The sequence below is a fragment of the Bison bison genome, unplaced genomic scaffold, assembly GCF_000754665.1.
Source record: "Bison bison bison isolate TAMUID 2011002044 unplaced genomic scaffold, Bison_UMD1.0 scf7180017864164, whole genome shotgun sequence".
NCBI lineage: Eukaryota > Metazoa > Chordata > Mammalia > Artiodactyla > Bovidae > Bison > Bison bison.
This window is the reverse complement of record NW_011494736.1, coordinates 799386-826975: the sequence shown is the minus strand read 5'-3', so window position 1 is coordinate 826975 and position 27590 is coordinate 799386. Positions and strand designations below refer to the sequence as shown.

Below are 27590 nucleotides of genomic sequence, written 5' to 3'. Positions count from 1 at the left end.
ATGGTTTTTCCTGTGGTCATGTATGGATGTGAGAGTTGGACTGTGAAGAAAGCTGAGCCCCAAAGAATTGATGCTTTTGAACTGTGGTGTTGGAGAAGACTCTTGAGAGTCCCTTGGACTGCAAGGAGATCCAACCAGTCCATTCTGAAGGAGATCAGCCCTGGGATTTCTTTGGAAGGAATGATGTTAAAGCTGAAACTCCAGTACTTTGGCCACCTCATGCGAAGAGTTGACTCATTGGAAAAGACTCTGATGCTGGGAGGGATTGGGGGCAGGAGGAGAAGGGGACGACAGAGGATGAGATGGCTGGATGGCATCACTGATTCGAAGGACGTGAGTCTGAGTGAACTCCGGGAGTTTGTGATGGATAGGGAGGCCTGGCGTGCTGTGATTCATGGGGTCGCAAAGAGTCGGACACGACAGAGTGACTGATCTGATCTGATCTGATGGTCCCTCTAAAGAAGTTTTTCTAGAAAATCAATCCAAATATAAACTGTAGACTATACATCTGCTTTGATAAATATTATATATTGACCCTAAAACAGAAGAGTTGAACATACACTCTGAAAAACAAGTTTCTTATGACTTTAAACATGTTTAAATTATGGCATGTTTCAAGGGAAAACATTATGTAATGAAGCAATGTTTTTATTTATGTTTAAAAGGGATAATAAATATTTCTTAAAGCTTATAATATGAAATGAAAAAAAAAACTTAATTCCAGCACAATTAAATAACTTAAGAATAGTTACATATTTTCTATCAGAAAAACTATTCCTAATTATGATGATATTAACACAAAAATCCTTTTCCAAACTTCTTTTTGTTTGAGTGTGTTGTATATTCTCTACGAGAACTAACTTTTCTGGAAAAGATGATGTTTTTCAAAGTTCAAGTACAAGAAGCTAGCACATACCAGTATAGAAATTCATATTTCTCTTGGATCTGTCTTATCTCAGGGTATGCCTCAGCTCTTTAGAAAGAGTTTCTAAATGGTGATATTATTATCAGTTGAGAAATATAACTTGCCTCATATATGCAGATTTTTTCTAAGAATAATATCTAAATCTATGGTCCTAATTGCACTTTTAGAAAAAAATGGATCAGGATGAGGTTAATCAATAGTTTATGATCTCTCAAGCCACCACTGTCTGCTCATGGCAATAGTTGAGCACCTGTAAATCAATTCAAGATAGGTAAAGTATCAAAAGGCAAAGTCTAAAAAAAATTACAAAAATATATTCCTTTTGTTTCCTCTTGCACTTACAAAAGAGCAACTCAAATCTGAGTTCAAAAAATTTATATAGATTGCATAGCCCATTACACACATAGAATCCATAGTTACCCTTTCTGCCATTTTTATATATTTTAATTCAAACACTGGTGTTTAATACTGTTTTTTATGTTTAATGCTCAGGAGCACCAATCTTTTTACTTATCCCAAGCTAAGCAGGAAAGAGAATAAAGCAAGTATTAAATGCAGGGTAAATGCAGAAATTGAGAATCCACCATGGCTCACCAGTAAAGAATCTGCCTGTAATACCACACAGGTTCAATCCCTGGGTCAGTAAGATCCCCTGGAGAAGGAAATGGCAACCCACTCCAATTTTCTTGCTTGGGAAATCCCATGGGCAGAGAAGCCTGGCAAGTATAGTCAATAGGTTCACAAGAGTCAGACATGCCTTAGTGACTAAACCACAACCACCAAATGCAGAAATCATTTATCAGTTTACAATAAATTACAGCTTTCATGTATTACAGTACCAGTACACAGTGTGCTTCTCCAGAGGATACTTTTCTCACCACTTCGCCTGGGGGAAAAATACCATTTTGCTACCATTAACAAGATCTAACCTCATTTATATGGGACTAGACACAAGGCTCATGCATGCACATAGTAGTACTCTTCACTACCCACATCCAGCATCAGCCATCCTTTCCACCTCGTCTGTATCTTAAGACATGTATATCCCAAGAAGAGGAGACAGTGAATTCATTTGCATGTTTATTAGTGAGTTTTGAGTTATATATACTGAGTACTTACTAGTCTGAAGCATATTGGAAAACCAAATAACACAAAGTATTTCTAGTTTGGGTTGCAAGGCAGCTACTATATTAAACAGTTATTACATGCAACAGTAAAAAGTAGGATTGGCTTTCTGCATGCCCAAGTGAAAGCTATGGGAGCACAAAGAAGAGACAGATCTGGCCTGGGTTAGCTCTGCAGAAGGTACGGTGATAGTTGAGTCTGGGAGATTGGGAAAAATGTGGCAAGTAAGATATTGGAACTGATCCTGGTAGGCTGTCAAGAAGTTAGCCTGGATTGTGTGGACAGGACTTTCCAGAAATGAATAAAAGATACAGTTTGCTGAAGAGAAGAGCAACAGCAGACCTTAGCAGACCTGAATGGCAGGAAATATCTACAATGGATCCTAGAGTTAATGAGAACCATTTGGAGATGATGATCAGAGGAAAACTAAAAAACAGAAATTAAAACTGAAAAAAAAAGCAAAAAATGATACTTATTTTTATAAGCTATTTTGCCTGCCTGTGGTGTGGAATGAAATTACATATAAATTTGAATCTAGAGGCTAGAAGGTCAGCTGGAAGACCTGGGACCCAAGGTGAACAGTCAGTAGCAATAGAAATAGAAAGAAGGAAACAAATGTAAGGAATTTAAAAGAAAAATTAAATTGTACCAATTAAAAATAGGAAGACAAAGGAAAAGGAGCAAAATTCGAATGTTTATGAAGTAGTTCAAGAAAAGACTTTAGAAAGAAAAAAGAAAGAAAAGGAGGAAGACCTCATGAGATGCTCTGGCAGAGGAAGTTGCAGTATGTGTTGAAGGCAAAGTAGTGCAAGTGAATGGGATTTCGAGGACCCTGGCACTAGGTCATGGGAAGGTGAGGGAGTCCTGACTTGGTCTCATATTAATGACTCATCAGAGCAAGGAAAGGATCATTTTTGATCCCTTAGCAAACTAAACCCCAAAGCAAAATCCTAGCCCAAATTATTTGCTTGGAACAAAGAGAAAAAAAAAAAAAAAAAACTGATACTGGATGAAAAAGAGACCATATTCCATTTAATCATAATAATAATAAACAATAATGGAACTGCCTTACTACTTTGCATAGACTATCTCAGGGATATAAGGCTGATGAAGGAGGACACTTGAATTGTCTCTGAAAAGAACGGTGTCCTGCTCTCTAAGGATTCAGTAGCTAAGGGCTAGTCCCTCCAGTGGGATTCTTTCCTGGTATATTTGCATTTCACAAACCAATTTTGCTCATTCAATTCTGATAGAGAACTTTGCCTGGTTAATTGTGGGTGGTCTGTTTGTTTGTTTGGATTTTTGTATTTTTAACCTAGCTGCTTGTTCAAAGGACTTATTTTGCTTCTAATTATCTTACATCTTTTAAAATTACTTCAAAATATTTATCTATCTTCCAATATTTAACTTTGTAAATACATGGAGAAAAACACAAACCAAAGCTACAACTGTACTAGCATAGAGGCCTTTCCAGAATCCTTCAGTCTACATTTTACCACAAACATTCTTTTTTTTTTTTTTTTAAACAGTCTATTCTTTTTGGAAATACAACTTAACAAAATTTGTGCTAATAGTTTTATTTGTTTGCTGCTAAGTCACTTCAGTCGTGTCCGACTCTGTGCGATCCCATAGACAGCCTCCTACCACTCTCCTCTGTCCCTGGGATTCTCCAGGCAAGAACACTGGAGTGGGTTGCCATTTCCTTCTCCAATGCATGAAAGTGAAAAGTGAAATGAAGTCGTTCAGTCATGTCCGACTCTTAGCGACCTCATGGACTGCAGCCCACCAGGCTCCTCCGTCCATGGGATTTTCCAGGCAAGAGTACTGGAGTGGGGTGCCATTGCCTTCTCCGTTTATTTGTTTAATGGCATTCTTTTTACTCACTGTGAGGTTCAGAAAGGAAGGTTTCGGTCTGACTTTTTCCAACAATGTGACACAGACCCCCAACTACCAGGAACTGATAGTGGGCCCGTAACTTATGTTCATGGAATAATGTTCATGGAATAAGTCAATGACTGAGTTAGGATGATGGTCTCTGCTCTGAAAAGGAAACTCAATATCTTTTTGTTTATGGACTAGTGAGTTGCAATCCTTTTGAGTGCCTGAAAATAGTAGTCCAATTCTAGTCACAGATCACTGTAAATAGAAATGAAGGAAATGTTTCTTCTGTTCTGAGGTCTTATTCCAAATCACTGGTCTTAATGAAATCATAAACCACATACTTCCAACCCTGTCACAGAATTTTTTTTTTAATCTCTTTTTTAGGACAACCCAGAGATTCAATGTGGTCATATTAACAACACAGAAACTTAAATAAGACATCATAGTACAATATTGGCTTGGGAAAAAAATTCCTTCAGGTTTTTCCATAAACATCTTAAGGAAAAATCTGAACAAACATTTTGGCCAACCCAATAATTTATTGCAGTTTCTTGTACAGGCCAGTCTCTGGAATAATATTGATCATATTAATTCATATTCCTCTAAGCAGGAATTCAATAGAGTTCTCCATAATGATGGTTTGATTTTTTCCATTATCAAAAAACAGAGGCAAAAGCAGCAAAACCCCTGTGATGCTCTTTGTATAAAAGACAGATTCCCATGCTCACCTGAGTCAGGCAGCACTCAGTTTGTGCTTCAATCCTTTATGAGCAAAATATCTGTCTCATTCACAGAATTTACCAAGCATGTCTCTTTAATGAAGCACAAGCCATGTTTTTTGTTTGTTTGTTTTGTTTTTTTTTTTTTTTTGGTATCCATAACAGAATGTCAACTTCGATCAGGGTCTAGGCCTACTCAACACATTTTTTTAAATGCAAATCTAATCAAGTCACTCATCTGCTCAAAGCCCTATCATTGTTTCTCATTGTTATTGGAAGTCCTAAATCTTTAATGAGATGCTGTGTGACCTGCTGCCTGTTTTTAGCCTTTTTTTGACACTGCTCACCCCTTACTCAAAGCATTCCTGCTAGCCTTGTTCATATCTTTTAATATGCCAAGCCTCTCTCTTCCTCTGGCTTTCACTCAGACTTCTCTCTCGGCCTCAAACTTGGCCTCCTCCACTCCATGACCACATCAGATGAGCACTTATTGACTCTTCAGATACACTTTAAATTTGTTTAATAAATATTTTCTGAGAAAATACCATGTGTCAGAGATTAAAACGGGATCCCCAGGTGGCTCACTGGGTAAAAAATCCACCTGCAACGCAGGAGACACAGGAGACGTAGGTTCGATCTATGGATCAGGAAGATCCCCTGAAGGAGGTCATGGCAGTCCACTCCAGTATTCTTGCCTGGAAAGTCCCAAGGACAGAGGAGCAAAGGGTTGGACATGACTGAAACAACTGAGTACACAGCACATGGGGACTAAAAGTAGCCTAAAGAGATTTCAGAGTGCCAGAGAGTAATAAAATTTTAAAATTCAAATATAAATAGGAAGTAATTGGGTATGGGCTTCCCTATTAGCTCAGTCAGTAAAGAATCTGTCCGCAGTGCAGGAGACCCAGATTCGACCCCTGGGTCAGGAAGATCCCCTGGGGAGGGAAAAGGCTACCCACTTTAGTATTCTTGACTGGAAAATCCCACGGACAGAGGAGCCTGGTGGGCTACAGCCCATGTGGTCACAAGAGTCAGACATGACTTAGTGACTGTTTCATTCATTCACTCAGTTGGGTATGACTGATCAATGCAATAGAGAGAATTTTCAAAAGTACGTGACTTGTAACTTGGTGACTCTTTGTAGACTGGATAAATGTGGACAGTCTCTCCAAGAAGAAGACATTTTAAACCAAATCAGAAGAATAAGTAACTGGCCCCATAAAGATCTGATGTAGGGGGAACAGCAAGTATAATATCCCTAAAATGGGAATGAGTTTGGTGTGTAGGAAGAACAAAATATGGCTGGCATAGAGAGGAAGAGCATTTTGAGACAAATTAAGGGATACATGTACAAGAAGTACAGATACTAAGTGATACAAGTCCTTCTTCACACAGGGTTCTGTGAGACAGAGCAAAGACAGAGTTTGGATTCTATTCTCAGTGAACAGTGGGGAAGCCAGTGGAGGGTATTAAGCAGAAAAGTGAGCTGGTATAATTTATGGCTTAAAAAGATAATATAATTTTGCTGTGTGGAGAATGGATTATAGGTAGGGAGCAAAAGTGAAAGAGATAAATAATATAAGAGTCTCAAGGAGAACTGGCTTAGTTTGGCAAAGGGAGAAATGGAAAGGAGACAGATCCAGGATATATGTTGGAACAAGTCACTGAGAGAAGCTGATGAATTGGAGGTTCAGCCTAAAGAAAAGACAAATTGGAAAAAGTCTGCAGAAGTTTTCTTTGCTTGTCCAGATGGATGGCATTACCAATGCCATCAGTGGGGGTTGTGCTCAAGAGAAGACCATCTGGGCTAGAATCCTGGTTCTACCACTTAACACTCTTTGATCTGCATGAGTATGAACTACTTACTTAAGCTCTCTACTCATTTTTTTCTTCATTTATAAAATCAGGAAAATAACAATCCTACCTCATAAGGTTATTATGGGAATTTAATAATCCAATCCTTGGATTCTCCAATGGGGAGCCAAAAAAAAAAAGTGATCTATGCAAACTGCCCAAAATAGCTTTTGGAATTTCTCAATGAATGTGACTGTGATTGTTATTACTGTTGCTGCAATAATTACTATAATCTAGATGCAGAAGACAAATATGCAGACCTGAGAAAATCAACATATTTCAGCTATTAAGTTGGAGATTTTCATTAATCATTAGAGATGTCAGTAGGTGGAAGTACATAAATCTGATGCTTTGAGGAACAGTCAGTCCTAAAGATGCAGTTTGGAAGTCACTATTTATAGGTGGTATTTAGAACCCTAAGAAACACCTGGAGTAACAGGAAAATTTGGCCTTGGAGTATGGAATGAAGCAGGGCAAAGGCTAATAGAATTTTGCCAAGAGAACACACTGGTCATAGCAAATACCCTCTTCCAACAACACAAGAGAAGACTCTACACATGGACATCACCAGATGGTCAACATTGAAATCAGATTGATTAATTTCTTTGCAGCCAAAGATGGAGAAGCTATATACAGTCAGCAAAAACAAGACCAGGAGCTGACTGTGGCTCAAATCATGAACACCTTATTGCCAAATTCAGACTTAAATTGAAGAAAGTGGAGAAAACCACTAGACCATTCAGGTATGACCTAAATCAAATCCCTTATGACTCTACAGTGGAAGGGAGAAATAGATTTAAGGGACTAGATCTGACAGACAGAGTGCCTGATGAACTATGGATGGAGGTTCGTGACATTGTACAGGAGACAGGAATCAAGATCACCCTCAAGAAAGATAAATGCAAAAAAAGCAAAATGGCTGTCTGAGGAGGCCTCAGGGAGTTGGTGATGGACAGGGAGGCCTGGCGTGCTGCGATTCATGGGGTCACAAAGAGTCGGACACCTCTGAGCAACTGAACTGAACTGAACTGAGAACCATAAATAAATTCTCCTATGGATACATGGTAAGGAAGGGAGCCAACACATCTGCGTAGCGGCACTTCGATATTTAGGTATCAGGGTAAGAAAGAACAAAAGGAGCTGAGAAGGAGCAGATAGTTAGGCAGGAGGAAATCCTGGCATCAGCAAACAAACAAGCATACACGCAAGGGACTAGTAACTGTGTCCTGTGCTATGGAGAGATGAGATAAGGTAAGAACAGAGAAGTGACCAATGGAATTGACAATCTGAAAAGCTCCCATCTATCTACAGTTTCTTTTTTTCCAAAAGACAAACAATATCTCTATTCCAGGAGATCATTTAAGCACTCAAACTAAAATTGATTACCATCCAGCCCCTATTAAACCTCAGTTAACACAACTGGTATTTGAGAGAAGAAATCTATGGACCAGGTTAACTATCATTGCTTTATATTGGTTTTTAGTTCTAGTCTATTAAATGTGAAACCACCAAATGTCTTACTTGAACTGCATTTGGTTAGTTCTTTGCTAAAATGACACTATAAATGTTGTGGACATTCATCAATGTGTCTTTGGCTTTTACAGAGGGTTAGTATATAAACATGTGCTGAGAATATTTCTATATCTTCTAATGGCATAAAGACTATCACAGGATTTCTATTTTTTTATTTTTAGTATTCCAAATACATACAACTCATGATAAATTTCTCTGTAGTATACTGTGAAAAAAAGTCTGTGTATTTTTCTGATATACACATTTCCTTTATCTCATAATAACAATTATGAGATTCAATCCATTATCCTTTTTACCTTGCCTCTAAGAAATTGGGATACATATTTATGTTCAATTCCAGTATATTTTCAAAGCCTAAATTTCTGAATCTTTCTCTATAATCTATGCATTCATATTCCATATGGTTTTATCAACCTATGTACATGTGTGTGTCACAAGTCACTTCCAATTTTTTGAAGCAGAAAGAGTATAAACAAATACAAATAAAAAGAATGTCTTTCTCTCTTCATTTAATCCCATCCTTCACGGTTTTGCTCAAATACTACCAAGTCCATGAAAACATCTCTGACTCTTCAAGGACAGATTGATTCCCTCTTCCACCTACTAATAACACATTTGGATGACAGGGTGATATTAGTATCATAATATATAATATTTGATTATATTATATATATATCTCTCTCTCAAATATAAGGTCATATTTAGAGTTTGTTTCTTTCAGGCTTCAGAGCCAAAGAAATTTGAAAAATGCAAAAAATAATGACAAAACATTGAGTCACTTAAATGAATATATTTTTCTTTTTAAATCATGATCATTACCTAAACTTTAGCAAATCTGATAAACTTCTCTGATTCAAATAAGAATCTCATCACTGTATCATGTTGATCCATCTGATATTCTATGTTTTCTTTCTCTGTTGTTCTGATTTTTTATATATCAAGTGACCATGTACATACAAATCAATTAATAAATACATATTATTATAAAATATGAAGTAGAATATCAATATTCTTTATTGATTGCCTATTTCCTCCCTCGATTAGACTGAAAACTCTTTAAAGATAAGGACTGTACTATTCTTATATTTATACGTCTTAGAAGATATACAGTATTAGAAACAAGTGTTATATATTTGATGACCGACAACTCCAAATTTAAATTTATTTCTTTCATTTGTCTCATAATATTTGAAGCATTATTATTGCATAGACATCATACTTATAAGAATTAACAGGTCTCACAACAATAGAATAAATATCAATTTAGGTGTTCATTAAAATTTATATTCAGTAATGTTAATAAGTTTGTTTTAGATGGCTTAGCCTTATATGACATTATGCTGTTGCTGCTGCTAAGTCGCTTCAGTCGTGTCCGACTCTGTGCCACCCCAGAGACGGCAGCCAACCAGGTCCCCTGTCCCCGGGATTCTCCAGGCAAGAACACTGGAGTGGGTTGCCATTTCCTTCTCCAATGCTTGAAAGTGAAATGTGAAAGGGAAGTCGCTCAGTCATATCCGACTCTTAGCGACCCCATGGACTGCAGCCCACCTGACTTCTCCATTCATGGGATTTTCCAGGCAAGAGTACTGGAGTGGGGTGCCATTGCCTTCTCCACATGACATTATATAGTTAGCTAAATATAATTCTTCAAACATAACTGGTAAATGAACTAGCACTTAATTATTTTTTCCATAGATGGGTAGTAGAGACATTAGATTACTAAGCAAAATATTTAATTAGACCCTTTACTAAGAAGTTGCCAAATGTCCAGAATTATCAGTAGCTCTGAAATATTTAAGAGAATTTTTTTCTAAAATAAATCACATGTGTTTGAATTATGAATGCATAATTGCCTCTAAAATATCCATATCAAAATAAAACTATCTTATTATATTTCCATCAAATAAAAATTTTATGTTTATCTAAGATCTCCATAGAGATAATTTTTAAACTTTTTTTCTCTAAAAAACAATAAATTTATTCTAAATTTAGAGAGGGGGTTGAAACACATTTTTAACACTAAATTAGTGAATGTATGCTTCCATTTTTAAGATCTGAAAATATATTTGGATGGTTTCTATTTTCAAAAATGTTTATTGCATATCTCCTCTTAATACAGAAGAATTTATTTCATATTCCCTTTCAATGCTTGTCCATAAGTACATATACTTATCCTATGTAAAATAAAAAATTATTTAATACTACTTTCCTCTCTTAAGACCACTTAACCAAAGCATTTCTCACTGTTTCCAACATTATAATTTTTATTCTGATTTTTTAACCATATACTATTGATAGAACACTAAAAATAACTATTAATAATTATTTAAAAAAAAACATTTTAAAGAGTAATTTATATAATATGTATTAGATAACAGAGGACAAAGAGTTAAAATAAGGACAAAGAACATATACAACTAAAGTCTAAATTTTTACTAAAAGAATGTGACAGTGAATAACATATAGTTGTGGAGAACTTTAAGAGAACCTGAGGAAGTAGGTTAGCAGGCAGAATCCTCTATACTCTGGCCATTTTTTTTTCTTCAACCTTATTACAGTTTTTTTTATCACCACCAATATAGCATTTCCAATGCAATTATAGAGATAGTCTGCGTTACCATTTCGAAGGAAACCAGGACAGGGTCTTGGTTGGGAAACAATGTTATCACTGGAGGTATTTTTTTTCCTTTTATGCTAATTCTACTTTGCAACAAACAAAATATATATATTTTTTTAATATAAAATACTTTAAACTGTGAACTTGGCTGCTAGATATCTGTATGAAATTTTTGACTGAAACATTATCACATTTTACTTATTGCTAAAACAAACTTGTAATAGTTTTCCTCTGGGGTGGCAAATTCAAAGCAAAACTAATTACATTACCTGTTTCAGTCAACTTGATATGTTTTGTCAATCACCTGAGATCAAGTCTCATAGTTAACCAATTTATACATTGGACCCCAAAATTCATTTCCATAACACCAAAACATTCAAATCAAAACACAGCTCAGGATATACTCTGACATGTGATCAAATCTTATTTTCTACTTAAAGTCCAAAATTCTCCCAAGAGCCAACTAAATAGCAATACTTTTGGATACCACACCCAAGAAAACTTGGCTTACCTTGTTACTGTTAGACAAAGTATTAACTACAACTAAAACCCTACAGTCTTTACTCTTGCAGTCCCCCTGGTACATCGGCTGTTGTTCTAGTTGTGGTATAACACACGCAAAGTGTGCTGAAACAAATATTTTGATAATTTATTCTTCATGAATTAATTCACTTAAATACTTTTTCTAAGGCCCAACACATATTTTAGGAAGTCACCAGAAAATATCGGCTCTAGAGATAAGGTTCCAAAACACCCCTAAAAATGTTTCACTAACAAAGTTTAGTACTTTATGGTGTAAGGGCAGATAAACATTAGGGTATGATGTCTCTTAGAGGAACAAAGGAGCCCACTAAAGTTTAAATCCTAAATGTAGCAGAGCCAGAGCAAATATTTAACACTGGAAAAATTATCCATTATCAACCCCAACACTGCCTGCCATTATACAGATGAAGTTCTTCATTTTTTAACTGGTGAATCTTTTGGCCTGAAATCCAATCATTTAGAATACACATTTAAAGAGGATACAAAGATCAAAGTCACGTCTTTATCAGTTCCAAATAAATTTTTAAAAATGGGCGAAACTTGTACTAGCATAACAGCACAAGTTACTCTATGAGATCTTATGTGAGTATAACCAATCATAGGCAACATGATGTATGGCCAAAAGACTTTTTAAAATAAAATCACTGTATATAACTATGCAGATCTTCAATCCTTGAAAACACTATTACCATAATTTGGCATCTAATTTTGAATTTTCAATTGGAAAACTAGTCACTGCATCAAGATTTTCAATTTAATAAATTTAGAAAAATATGAGAATAATAAACACTAAAAACAATTTAGCTATAAACGGTGCCATAATTAAAGTTACATGCATTAAAGATAGTGAAGATTCTCACATTCAAATCTTGTCTAACAAACCAATGACAACATTAGGATATTTAAGATTAATTTGAGAAGATTATTATTAACATCTCTTTATATATCTTCTAACATGGAGAGTTTTCATTGGTGTGAGGTCATTCACCCCTATGTAGTGAAATTATAAGAACATCTGAACCAATGCATGATTACACATGATGGGTACTTGAACTGATGTGTATTTGAACAATGCTACAGAAGTATTTTACACCTACATTGCTAGAGTGTATCTATTATATTATCCACCACATTCCAAATTCAAAACTGCACACTAGAAAAAGATCAAGTCTCACTTTGCTTTGCTAACACATCCCCTTCCCCAAAACACACAACCTTGATTGACAAAATTATTCCTTTTTATATTTTAAGATTGGCATAAACACAGAACTAGGATTACATAGAAGGGATTAGAATAATAATAACTAACACTGATGAGAAAAATAAACTGATTCTCAATGTGGCTAAAATAAATGATATTAACAATTATTGTGAAGGAGAATATAATTCAAACTTGTTTTTCAAAATGTTTCAGAGTAAAGAATGAGTGTAGTATCTCTTTGTGCCCAAGTAACATAAATTATAACTTCTAAGTGCATAGTAAGAGATAGCACTTTGATCAATTAAGATTTAAAAAACAACTTCTTGTAGTAATTGTACTCTTAGCAAGTATTTTTAAAACACCACAGATAGATGAGTTTTATTAAATGATACAGATTTTTTTACTCCTTAAATTGTGATAATACTGTAAAAAAACAAACTTATACAAGTAGAATAGCAAGTTTATACCTATTTCAGAGTACTTGATAATTTATTTTAAATAATAACACTGCTCTATACTTTTCTTCAAAAAACAAAAGATCTAGAGTTTGATTTTGTTTCACATGCATATACATTATTGAACACACTGACACTTTGTGAAATCAATGTATGTTTTGCAAATCAAATAATTCAACAAATGACATCTAAACAAAATATTTCTAATTACATGTGATAAGCTAAAAACAAACCAACACAGCAAAGGCAATCATTTCCCAAAGCTAGTCCATACACATATTCTTGAAGAGAATATAAACTAGTTTCTACGTTCCTGGCAAACCTCAGCCAGTTTTATAGCATTGTAAAAAAGAAATGCAGAAGAGAGAAAAATCTGCCCAGAAACTAATTCTTCTTAAGAAAGGCCCTGCCATTGCTGCTTTTCACATTTCTATACAGCCAAGCTAAGAAGAGCATTCTTCAACAATGTGAATAATGTCATTACCTTTTATCATTAAATATCAAAACTAACCCTAGCTGTCTTTTGTCAAGTAATTTATGAATATTTATAGAATTAATTGAAAATATAAAAAATTTTGCTTCAAAATCAGCAAACATAGAACAATGAGTGAAAGGAAGCAAAGCAAAAAAAAACAAATCAAAACAAAATTATCACATCTTCATGGAATGATGCTGAAAAAAAACAGAAACTTCTTACCGAGTACCCCAAGTCGATAGTTGACTGTGATGACGATCACATTGCCATAACTTGCCAAGACACTCCCATCATATAAATTTCCAGTCCCTTCCATATATGAGCCACCATGGATGTATACCATCACTGGTTTGGGACCCCCACTGTCCCGAATATCTGAAAAACAAATGATTGGCAACTGTTCTTATCCTCTACATGCATAATGAAGCAGAGAATATATTTTCCAATTTAGAAACAAGAGGGCATGATGTTAAAATAATTCTTTAAATTGTTGTCTTCGTTAAAGTGTTTCTTAAGCAACTTGTATTAAGATCTATTGCTGAAAAAAGCAATGAATATTTGTTGTTTTCTTTCTAAAATTTTGTTAAATATTATAAAACTGAATTACAAAATTTGGGATAATTGCAAGTAGGTGTGAATTTCAGTGCTATTTTTAATTGATTTCTGATGTGACTAGTATTGAAATAATAGAATGATAATGATTCTTAAAACTTCTTTTAACAATTGTTTAGACCGCCTTTGGAATTTATGAGCTAAAAACTAAGGACAATGCTATCACTGCTATTATGAATAAAACACTCTTTTCCCCATCTTAATTAATGTAAAGATTCATATTGAATGCATCATAATTACACTGAATAACTTATGCTCCAATTTGAGAACATAATTATAACATTATATTTTACAGAATTTGAAAGAAGTATCATTTAACTATTCAAGTACTATCAGATGAATTGCAGGCAATAGAGTGAAAAAATCTATATTTTTATCTTTGTTGCATTTAGGGGACTTTCATTCAAATGATATTTTTCAGTTCCATTCAAGTCATCTGTTCATTCAAATTACCCTTATCCTTTGAAAGAAGAAAACTGACTGACACTTTGACTCTATGATTTTGTCATGTAGACATTAGAGAAAATAGAGCTAAGTTCAAGTGAACAATTCTAAAGTTTAGAGTGATGTTGAAGTGATTTATACAGTTCTAAATTTTAATCAAATATATTTGCTTTTCTAAGATACTTTACCATGATTATGTAGCTTTCAACAGGGTCTAGAAATAATATATAAGGGAAACACTGGATAATTTTAAATGGTAAAAAATGTACTAATTTCTAGAGACAAAAAATGCTAAACTGTATATTGGTTAACATTGGAAGTGAAGTCACTCAACCGTGTCTGATCAATGGACTGTAGCCCACCAAGCTCCTTCGTCCATGTGATTTTTCAGGCAAGAATACTGGAGTGGGTTGCCATTTTCTTCTCCAGGGGATCTTCTTGACCCAGGGATCAAACTTGGGTCTCCTGCATTGTAGGCAGACTCTTTACCATCTGATCAACCAGGGACTGCATACTGGTTAACAAGGTTTTAACTGTTATATAAATTGAAATATTATATGTGTACATATATCTGTATGATTATGAATATGTACATACTTGAAACACTATTATATAATAGCCCATGATCTCTTCTACCCACAATTGAAACCAAATTACACCAAGTGTGTAATCTTTCTTTTTTAATGTTAATAGTAATAAAGTATCATTTAATATGGCTTTGTTTCTTTGCTTTTGACATATTTTATCAAACAAATCCCCTACATCATAACAATTGAGGTTTCAGCTTTCAGAATAGACTAATATGATACAAACTCATTGAAAAAACTAGTGATAATTTAGAGGCTGCTTTACATTGTTGTTTTAAAAAAAATAAGGTGACAAGCAGAAATGTGTCAATTTTTCTACTATAATAATCATTTTTTTCAATGAAAATCATTGTAAAATCAGGAATTGTAGCTCAACTTCTTAGTCCAGATTTTCAAGTTGGAGAAATAGCTAATTGCAGAATTTAGAGACATTTTTAAATGTCTAGTTTAAATTTGACTTAATATCTAGTATCAGTGTGAGTTTACCATACTCTCTCCTCCCCACAAATGTGTACTTGAGAAGTGTCTTTAAGTGGTGAGAGGAGGATACTCTGACATAAAAACCATCTACTAGACACACCCTACATTTAGTGAAAAAACCTAAATGTATTTTCTCCTTAAATCCACGAGAGGGAAATCATATTCACTCATTTGTAAGACTTGGGGGGCTCATAGAGATGTTAGGCTTATAGAAAGAAACAATTCTGAAATTGTCAAACTCTCCTCCTTAAATGCCTGTTCACTGCACACAGTTTTAGCTTATTTTTCTAGTATGTCTGGCACCGAAGAAGCAATAATAAATTATTAAATCAAAATCATTAACTGACTATTCACAGCAGACACTGTACTTTGCTAATTGTATGCTTGGAGGTAGCACAGAGGGAGGCTGTTTCAGAATTCTTCTTTAATTAAAATTACATAGAATTACAAAGCACCAACTGTGAACAGTAATGAAATCTTGGTAGAACCATTCTGTTCACCTGGAAAACAATATAGGCACACATTGAGAAGACCTGCCACATCTTATACACCTAATATAGCAGAATGGAGTAGACAGTGCCAGAATACACTGAAAATATGACAATAGATTCTAGGAGGGATTCTAAGTGGCATCTCTCTAGTTTTCTTTGAAAATTAGACTTGAAAGGATTACTGATTGATTGGGCTGATTTTAATTTCCAATTTGTCTTTCCAAACTTCTCAATGATTTCAACTTTGCTTAAGTACTTGAATGTGTCCAGCAGCTCTTTTCCAGAAAGTTCTATAAAATTCTAATGCTGTGTTCTAAACAATATTTATTTTTGCTTGAAGTAACCCTGAAGTTAATGCTAGGTAGTATATTAATCACCAACATAGGCAACACTCTTGTACATAAAAACTCAATAGTGCTAATAACAAGTTTGGGAAATGCCATATTACATTCCCATACTACAGAACAATTGCTAACTTTTGATAGTGCTTTATCAGAGTGGCTCACCTTTAGTGGCTCATTAAAAACTTTACTTTTGATAGCATTTTATCATAGGGTCCATCTTAGATTTTACTTTTCTTCATAGTCTACAGGTCTTTTCTGATGTAAATATAAATAGTAAATTGTTCAACTATAATAAAAATAACAACATAACAATAAAGGTAGACAGTTTAATATAAATATAAATTTTGATTTTATAAAGAACTAGACTCTATAAATGAAATTGATATACCAGATAACCTACTATTGAATACTATCAACTAATGCCATCATTTTAATAATAAAATTTGGAATAGCCACGTGGTCTTGAGTGCAAATATATCAGGTGTAATAATTTATAATGAATTTATTAGAGCCATATTGTCCCTCTACTTTGTCTCATATGTTCCCTTAGAAATTAAATGCATTTCACCTAAGATATCTGACTTTGCCTGAACAGCTGCTACTGACCTCACTAAAATCAAAAGAATACTCTCAGAGACTAAAACACTAGGTCAGGTTTAGTAAAACTACAAATATTCCTAAAGTATGCTTATATTTTCTGTTATTTACAATGTCTTAAAGTTTTGCTAAGCATCTAGGTCTTTGAACTAAGGGAGAAGAAATACTATACACTACTGATTATTTTTATTCTAAAATTTTTACAGTAAAAAAAAATTTTTCAAGTTATAAACGAATAAACTGGAAACTGAGTAGGTATCTTGATTTCAAATTTTAGTAACTATTTTATCTTTCTGATAAATCAAAAATTTAAGCCAATGTAGCAAGTGCGAATAGCTCTAGAGCAGTCAATTGGGATTTATTCTTGCCTGACAACCAATATTTGAAGTCATAATTCCCTTTAACAGTCCTGGTGAATAATTATTAGTTACATAACTACTTGAACATGTTTACTGGTTTCTTTTTTCTTAAAGGATTCATGAAGTTTTTAATTGCCCATAATTTAGAATTTGGGGGCATCTAACGCAAAGAGTCTGACACGACTGAGCGACTAAACTGAACGAATTTAACATTGGGGGTATTGCCTGAATCAAATCTTTCCCTGATACGTTTAAAGACATTTCAAGAAATTTTTTGCCCTCTACTCATTTGATGAACCTCAATTATTATTCAAAGGTTTTTATCCTGGAGGGTATTTGAATTTATCCTTATCTGCTAAACAATTACCCAAACAACACAGAGGAATAAGAACTTGGATTGATTTCTTGGACTCTACACTTATGAGTCTTTAAAAATATTTACTGATTTGGTAACTCTTAGGATAACTGGCTTAATACTCAACCTAAATACTACCTGCCAATTTAAGTTGGGGTTTAGGATATTTTTAATGCCTATTTGAAAATGTTAAGTATGCTTCAAATTATGTCTATGAGATATACTTACATTTACAGGGCTTAGTTCACTGTGGTTGTTCAGAGGTATCACTTGTAAACATGTAAATATCTTACTTGATGCTGTTTTACCAAAAGCAAAAAAAAAGTAGCACATAAAATCAGCCATCAAAATATGTTTTTAAATGGGATATGATATAAACAAACATTGTGAGTATTCTGGGAAAATTTGGAATTACAAAGTTACATCAAGGTCCCCAAGTGTAAGCTGTTTTCATAGAGCACTAGGAACAACAACCCATGTCCTCAAGGTGAATAAATATCTTTGATGTTTTAATTCTTCAGATTTCCAACAGGGTTTAAAAAAATCACAATTTGTATTTTGATATTATAAATTTATTTTTAGCTATTTAGCATTAAAAATGACAATCTTGGGCAGCTATAAAGACTTATTTCAAGTATAATGACTGTGTTGTATTTAACATTTAACCCACTGGTAATATTCATGGCAAATGAATATTTAATCAAATGTCATAAATTTCATTTAATCAAAATAATTCTTAAATTTTATAAAAACATTAACATCTAATAAATTTTTTAAACATTTAATAATTTGTTTCTATAATTTTCTATTCTGAAGTAGTTTATTAAATGTATATATCTTAATGAAAAAATCTCAATTGTTTAGTAAGAACACATTCATAGTTGTTCCTTATGGAACTAGCACTTCTGCTGGCCTGTGTGTGGATTATCTTGTTTTGGAAAATCTTTCTTACCACATTATTGTTTTCATGAGATTTAATTTCCAAGGTTCTGGGAATTATTTTTAAACCTAGGATTATATTAGTCATTTCTATAAGAATCATAACTAGGGTGGCATTAAAAAAATTAATTGGAGGCAAAATCATAACTAGGGTGGCATTAAAATAAAAAAACTAATTGGAGGCAAATGAACTGAAAGACTCAATGGGCCTCTCTAGACACTCCATTTAATACCAGGTAAAGGTACATAATGGAATGAGAGATCTCAAATCAATCTAGTGAGTACTTACATGTACAGAGTATATCAGAACTGTAAGTCATAAGAAAATTGGAAAGAGAAAATAATTTTGATATTAGTATAGTATGAAGACATTATTACTTATAGTTAGCAATAATCTGAAATTCAGAATATTTTACTTGCCCATCTTCAAATTATGTGCCTTTGATATTAAAAGATATTCATTTAATCTTCTCAGAGTTCTTAAGTGGTTAAGTAAGGTTTACTACAATTATCTAAATAGGTGTATGCCTTTTACATCCATATCATTTTATTATTGATGTAATATTTAAGCACATAAACACAAAACAGTATTTTTTTAACCTAAATTATATTGCTCAAGAAACACTTTATATCAGCTTTTAGCTTGTCCTTCACGTTATTAGGTGTGTTTTTTTTTAAACAAATATAAAATGTCAAAATGAAACATTTTGTATTGGGTAAAATATTTACATAGATTAGAAAACATGCAAAAGGTGTACAAAGAGACTACAGGGAAGAGATTGTTAGTTCAAAGAATATGGACACGTTTCAGTCAAAATGTGGAATGAAACATATCAAAAGTCAGTTCAAGAAAACAACAACAAAAAATGCCCCTCTTTTTAAAACGTTGTAATGGTTGGCATCAAAATCAAAATTTAACATTCATTTTTTAAAAAATTAAAAATGTATATTCATATGTAACAACAAGCAAGAAGACAAAACACATCAAAAACGGGAATTAAAAACAACTCTTCAAAAAAAGACAAGAAGCAAAAAAATAGAAAAGGGTGGAAAAAGTGATTGAGGCCCTTGTCATGCAAATAGATTGGGTGGAGAAAAATACCTTCATCTTCAGCACCGTCATTATCACCTAAATCATCTGTCTGTTTCTTTGTAAGGGGACCTAGGATTGAGAACGGAGAAATGGAGGGGAAAAAAAAAAAGACAATTCAAGAATAAACAAGACTGAGGGGAAAAAATAAGTGCAAATACTAAAATTCTCAAGGACTATTTCCAAAAAGCATGGGGGAGTGATTATATCAAAGTTGGTTATCTATTTTGTTAAAAAAAAAAAAAAAATTCCCTTTCCCCAAAATATCTCAGATTTGGCTTGTGAATATATCCAGCATACAAAATACATATGGTTTGAAAGTCACATCATAAGCAAAGGAAATGATTTTTTTTAATACCAACTGCATACAAAAAAAGTTAACAGTTTTATTAGCTGAAAGAATTTAATTTATTCAGTGTCTTTTCTAATTTGAATTGGTGACAACAATAAAGAAAGTAGGCCAAACTCATTCATTAATTTGGGACAATATAATACCATTAGGGAAAACAGAGATATAAAAATTTTTAGGGTTTTTTCTTTTCTTTTCTTTTTCTTCTGTTTTATTGTAAAAGCATTAACACTTAGGTTTTACGCATTTTTATGTCACACATTTTTCAAAACTGTGATTTTTTTTAAAATTACTTGTCATTACACAAATATTTCCCCATGTGTTTTGATTAAAAAGTAGCCGTGGATTTAAAACCTTTGCAACTTGCACAAATGTATGAATAAATAATCTCATCGTTTGGTAGAACAAAGGTACCACTGTAGAAGTCAGTGTTCGTAATTAAGGCAGGTACAGACTCAGGGCTTATATTTCATAATCAGTTTAGAAATATAACGAATTATGCCCTAGTGCAATTTCATGCCCAGTGTAGTTATTTATAATGGGTCATGTTTTAGGATAATAATTGTATTAAAATACTGTGAATGTTTAATAAATGTTTTATTATTCTTAACAATATTAATTTGCTAATAATAAAGTAGGACACCAAAGGGGAAGTCAAAGACCATATGAAAGTAATTTTAAGCATCACATAATTGACATATTCAGCACACAAAAAAGCATGTGAAGCCCTACATTTCTTTTTGTTTCCACAACCATTTAATTTGTATGGCATTTCATAATCCTCATGCAAAAAGCAATCATTACAAACACATAACACTCAAGTTAAAAGACAGCCAACCACATAACCATAAGCAAGAGAATTTTGTCATGCATAAAATAACAGCTATAGAAAAAGGAAGGAAAAAAAGAGGACTGAACACCATATGTCGATTTTAATAATATAAATAGTAAAGAAGCAGGCATTAATTCTAAGCACACTTGATAGGAAGGGACTGTTAAACATTTTGAGAAAGATTTCTAAGTCTTTTCAGCGATTACCATGTATTGTTTGTAATTCAAAACTACATTTAATATCACAGCCTTCAGAGAATAAAAAACACCATCCCAGGAAACGGAAAAAAATGAGACATATATGAGTATCATCAGCTCAAGGGGACAGCCTTGAAAAATAGGAATAACTGGCAAAGATCAAAAATTGGAAATAGAGAAATTGATGATGTAACAGAAGGGACCCATTGATTACTCAACTGTAATGTCATGGTTTCAAGGCCATTCCCAATACAGAGGAGCTCTACACAGTAGATTAAATGGTAAATTTCATAGTCCTGCAAGTAATCATTCCATTGAGAAGAAAAACTAGATGAAAGCAATAGTTTTCAATTAGCACTCCTTTGCAAGTTCACAGAAATCAAAATTTCTTGAATATAACCCTGTTTAAATGAAGAAAGTGTCCTCAGTATTATATGATGCTCATGCAACAATGTTGCTGCATTTCTGAAAAATAGAAGAACATTAATTTCGATTTTTAAATTACTGTATCAGAACTATATTTGAAATATTGAATATCTTACACCATGTAAAATATTAGACTTAGAAAAATGTTAAACTCTTCTGTAATTACCTAAAGGAATAAATTAATAAACCTCAACAAATATATTTTCTTGCATTTCTATTTTCAAGGACACCATATAAAAATTATGGTTTTATTTACCAGTTAACAACACAGATTAAAGTACAGGATAGTTTCTTATTGATGCCAAAATACATCTGTTTTCCAATTTTAGCTAAATTACTTAATTTGCTTAACTCTTGGCTATATTAGGAAACCCTTAATGTAAGTTTGTTTTGAGGTGGAATGTGGCCAGGGTAGTTCTCAGGTTGTGCTAGAGCAGCACTTTGTTACATGGAAGACAGGTTTCATAAGCAGCCTTTGAATCCAGCTAGTCAAGTGTAACTGAGAAGGCAATGGCACCCCACTCCAGTACTCTTGCCTGAAAAATTCCACGGACGGAGGAGCCTGGTAGGCTGCAGTCCATGGGGTCGCTAAGAGTTGGAAACGACTGAGCGACTTCACTTTCACTTTTCACTTTCATGCATTGGAGAAGGAAATGGCAACCCACTCCAGTATTCTTGCCTGGAAAATCCCAGGGACAGAGGAGTCTAGTGGGCTGCCGTCTATGGGGTCGCACAGAGTCGGACATGACTGAAGCGACTTAGCAGTAGCAGCAATGTGAGCTCAAATTTTTCTTTGCTAAATTGTTATTTTAATAATTTTTGGAGACAAACGTAAACCCTATCACAATCACATTGTGTGTGGCTCTATATCTCTCTTGGAAGATATCTTTCTTTCTCTTCTTAGGGTGCCCAAGGCAATTTACATGATTTGGGAAATCATTCAGGTTCTACAGCCAAGAGTCAGTAGTTTTAATACTTTACACACATACAAAATTGTTAGCTCTTGGTCTACATGAAATAAGAGAGCAAAAAAATTTTATTAACACAATATCTCCCAGTTGTCTGCATGGCGAACATAGTTCTCAGTTGCTATCTGCCTCTGGGTCTATATTAGTAGATATACCAGGGAAATGATACTATGTCTGTGGGAGAACTTTTCCACACAGGGCATGGCTGAACCAGCTTTGTGCTACATTATTTATAATCACTTTTCATATTCAGAAAGTTGCAATGATCTTAACTGATGTGAGATAATGACTACAAACATACATGGAACATCTTTTACTGTGGCAAATCTGAAGGGTTAGAAACATACAGATACTGCTTCAGCATCATGAACAGATGAGGGCATCATTATTCAAAGGAAGTGTTAAGCCACTTTCTCAACTAAAGAATTCCATTTACTGAATACTATTTGAGAAAAAAGAAAGTGAACTCACTCAGTCGTGTCCAACTCTTTGAGACCCCGTGGACTGTAGCCTACCATGCTCCTCTGTCCATGGAATTTCCCAGGTGAGAGTACTGGAGTGGGTTGCCATTTCCTTCTCCAGGGTATCTGCCTGACCCAGGGATCAAAGCCGGGTCTCCCGCATTGCAAGCAGATGCTTTGCTATCAGAGCCACCAGGGAAACCCTGGTGAATACTATTTAGTAGGTTTTATTTAAAATTTTCTTGTTGGATATTAAATTGTTTCCACATTGCGGATTTCAGTAGCATTTTAGATTTTAGTGGGTCAAGTACAGTTGGGTTTTCTTAACATCAAGAATTTTTTACACATCTGATTTTTTGAAGGGTACCTGGGAAGAAGGGCTGATAATTTTCCAGCAAGAAAAAAAAAAGGATTATAAAAAGAAAGAAAACAGATTTCCTTTATCTTATGTGCCTAAAGGCACTGAGAACAAATATCTGAGAGGTTTTGGGTTGCAAACTGAGAAACTAGAGTAAATATGTTTATGGATTATAGAAATATCTCTACATGATCTCAAGATTCATCATTCCCAAGCTGGAAAGAAAACCATTTCCTTGATCTCTCTTCTTTCTAGAATATTAGCAACTCTGTCTCACTTTTCCTTTATTTCAATCTGTTACTGTTGATGTAATTACTGATGCTTAAAAATTTTAAGTAGAAATATTTTAAGGGGTAATTGTCATTCATTTTCTAACAAAAACAGGCAACCACTATTTAGAGACCATGCATTCCAGCAAGTTGATCACCATGATTTCCTCAAAGGGCAAAACATTTACTGTTCATCATAAATAACAATCATTATCAACATTCCAACCACAGCTTATGCTTCTTTTAAACTACAAATAGTGCATCTTCAAAACCAGCAGTTTAAATGGGCATCTTAAATCACCAAAGTATAAAGGAAATGAGTCCTCTAAAACCTGAGTGTGGAAGTGATTTATTCTATATTGAAACTCCATAGGGTCTGTCCTCCTTGAGGAACTCACTCATAACTCTTATGAGAGTTAATAGGAAAGCAGATCGCATGTCTTTTAGAAATGAAGTGAGAGTAATTACTATATTTTATATCTCCCACAGCCAATAAATAGATTCAGCGATGAAACAATAGGACTAAGAAAGGTACAGGAACGTCTAACCATGAACTTTGAACTCATTTAAATCCAAAATAGTTCCTTTTCCATTAACGTAAGTATAATTCAAAGTATCATCCTTTACAAAAGATGCATGATGCATTCTTACATTTCAGAATCTGACCACAGTGCCTTTTATATTTTGAAAAAGGAATAAAAATATCAGCATTTCTCTGTAGTTAACTGTAGAATAATTATGAGCACCGAAATAATTACTATCCACCCACATTAAGGCTGCTTTTTATCATTCCCTTTGATGAAGGTCTAATATACTTTAAGTCTCAAATACATTAGAACTGATTATAAATTCCTTCATTACAGGTTCAATTCAGCAGAAGTTATTCATACTTTGTGTCACACATATCTGCAAAAAAAGGCAAGTAGGTTGAGGGTATCACTAGCTTCTGATTCAGAAAGCTGTCCATGAGAAATGTGTCCTTAAGAGAATACGTGTGGAAATTTTAGAATTATTGAGAGCTCCCGGCTCCAGTGAGTCCCATCATCATGGAGATGGAGAACCCTGGCTAAAGACACTGCTGTACTCTTTCCCCACCCTCTTTACCCAACAGCCTTTGAGGTACACTGACTGTAAAAGATTCCTAAGGCAGTTTCCACAGAATGGGAAAATCTAAGAACGTAGTCATTGTTGTTTTGGAGCCACTGGAAGCTGGCTAAATCTTTTCAGGGATGTTGTTAGGACAAATTTATTTACAAAACTAAGATCAAGGATGTAAAAATCTAACTATGTCTGAAGAATATATGGAGGACAACACTAGACTTCAATACATTTTAAATAAAAACAAGTATATTATTATATCTGATTTTTTCCAAATTGATAAACATTTAAATACAATGACTTTAAAAATCAAATATCACAACAATTGGTGTCATTGAAAAGGTATTAAATTTTACCCACTGAAATTTATTCTATTTAATATAACTGCAATATATATCTCTTAAGAATGTAGAAATGCGGGAAAGTAATTGACTTGGAATAATACTCATTAATTTACTAACACTATACTACTTAAAGTTATCACTCTTCTTAAACAATCGATTATATGAACATGTATCAAAATATTATACCAAAAATATTTTCCTGAAAAATTTTCAATTAAAAAATATTTTTGAATAATGCCATAAATCCACATTATGATAAAATTAAAATGTAATGCAAACAGCTGTAATGAGATACTAGAAGCAAACTTTGGAACAACTGATAGTTTTCAAAGAATCCATCTATTGTGCAAATTTTGATAGCACTAATATGCCATTCATGACGTTTCAGTATCCTTTAGGTAAGCTGACTGTTTATGGTAGTGGTTCATATGTACACATGCTATGGAAATTGATTTCCAAGGTTATGAAAGCAGTAGCGTTCTCTATATTTACCCTTGTGTTTGAAGAAATTGCCAATATGAACACAAAACATATTCCCTCAGACAGTTCTTTAGGGAAGAATACAGATGAAAACATGATGTTTGGGAAAAAAAGAGACACTGTTGTTAGAATCCAGAAACAGAGGAAGAACAATTTTGGTCCCAGAGTGTTCTAAATAGTGTTCTTAGTGTTTTAATAACACTGAACTGAAGAAGTACTTATTTATATTTATATGAAAAGTGAGTTTTTTCTTCATAAAATTACTTTGACTGTAACACTTTAAAGTCAAAAGCAATCCTGTCTAAAATAAAAATGATAAGATCTGGGAGAAAATTTTTAACTAGATAAAAAGTAAACTAGGTTAACCCCTAATCTGAGCATCACCAAATTTATACATGCTCATTTTATTTTTTAACACTATATTTGTTTGATTTAAAAAAAAATGCACATGCAATATTGCATAGCTTGAAGAATGTCAGAATAATGTTCCTTTCCCATCTGGGACAATGTGGCTGTCTGCTATATAAACCCTTCAGTACTTTGTGAGGATACATTCTGTACTGCCCTAGCTTTCCACATATTATCCAGAGATGTACTTGGAGTATGATGAGGATACAAGTGCCATCAGATGCTCAGAGATATCTCAACTTGGCTAGATGATTGGGATGGCATCAATAGTCCAACTTCCCTCTCATGGCTGCCAATATTCAGTCATTGAACAAATGTTTAATATATTATGTTCCGTCCTCTAGATATACGGTGGGCAAAAAAGCAAGACATTTGCCCTTATGAAAATTCCTTTTGTGGAGAAAGAAACACTGAACAAATAATCACACACATAAGTGCATATTCAAAAACTGTGTTAAGGATATTAAGTCTTGATGTTACCAGATGTTATACAAAGGGATCTGGTTGAGCCCAGGCAGTTTTCACTGAATAAGTGCAGTGTAGCCTGATTACTGAAGGATAAGTGAGTACTAAGCAGGAAAAAGCTGCAAATGGGTAAGTAGTGTGGGAAGATGTTCGACAGAAAAATATAGCACATGCAAAGTCTTAAAATGAGAAGGAAACTGAAGGTCAGTGTGGCTGCCAACTATGGTGTAGAACAGAGTAGTGAGTGATGACAATGAAGAGACAGACAGGCATCATTCCGAGCATGCAGCTCTTTCAGCCTGGGGAATTTTTTTCTTAATCCTAAAAGCAACATGAAGCCATTTAAAAGATTTAAGCACAAACTGATAAACTCTGCTCTATTTGAATCTTAAACAGAAAATCAGAAAGAGGCAAAGTCATTCTAATAAATATGACAGAGGAAACTTTATATAGGTTTTGGATTATATTTTTTATCAGACAAAAGTAGCTATATGTCACCAAAAAATGAAATCTAAGATACTAGCATATCTGAGATTTTATAAATATTTTAAAGCTTTCTATTAAATCCATACATGGATTTATTTTGCCTGAAAATCAACACACAGAAAATTAATATATCCTAATTATTCTTATATTCATAGAAAAATATAGCCCACAAGCTTATTCCTTTTTGGAGATTTCATTCCCATCTCAGTATATCAGGATGGCCAGCATGTCTACCTCAAAGTCAGTTTTAACTCCTATCATAGGTTTTGCTTTTTCTTTGTTTCTAAACTATAAATCTAGAAATAGTCTTGAACCATTCCTTCTTCCTCCCTTTTGCCTTAACCAGACTTCATTAATTTTTCAAGAGAAATTTTGTTCCTGTCACTTTTCCCCCAAACTATTACTAGCCTGGTCTGTGGCCACCGTTGCCGCATGCTTGAATTATTCTAGTAGTCTTATAGTTGCTCCCACTGTTGTCCAGACTCTAGACTGTCTCCCAAGTCATCCTGTAGTCCATAAATCTTCAAAGTAGTAGATTACAATAGTTGTGAACCAAAAAAGAAGATTTAATAATTATCGTCAACTAAAACGTACACACATTCAACTCTTTCTAAGACTAAAATTGCAAGCACTCCAAGGGAATGGGAATGTGAAAGCATGTACAGCAATTTTGTACTGTGAGTTTTAAAATAGTTTTAAAGACAGATGAAAACAAAACATAGTTTAACACTCATTTTGATGTTTTAGAAATTCATGAGCAAAAATACGATTTTTTAAAATTCAAAATGGAAACAAATCATGTAAAATATGTTTTTTAAATACA

At 33.7% G+C, this 27590-nt stretch overlaps 1 protein-coding gene across 1 annotated transcript in view; it reads right to left on the bottom strand.

The window, feature by feature from the left end:
- The window catches only part of NLGN1 (neuroligin 1), a 529443-nt gene extending 509759 nt beyond the window's left edge, over nt 1-19684 (bottom strand). Inside the window, exons 1-2 of the mRNA XM_010841636.1 lie at nt 19639-19684; nt 13551-13703 (exon numbers count right to left, since the gene is read on the bottom strand). Coding sequence (XP_010839938.1) covers nt 13551-13671 — 121 coding nt within the window. The 5' untranslated portion in view covers nt 13672-13703; nt 19639-19684. The remainder of the gene's footprint in view (nt 1-13550; nt 13704-19638) is intronic.
- Nucleotides 19685-27590: the final 7906 nt, after the last annotated feature.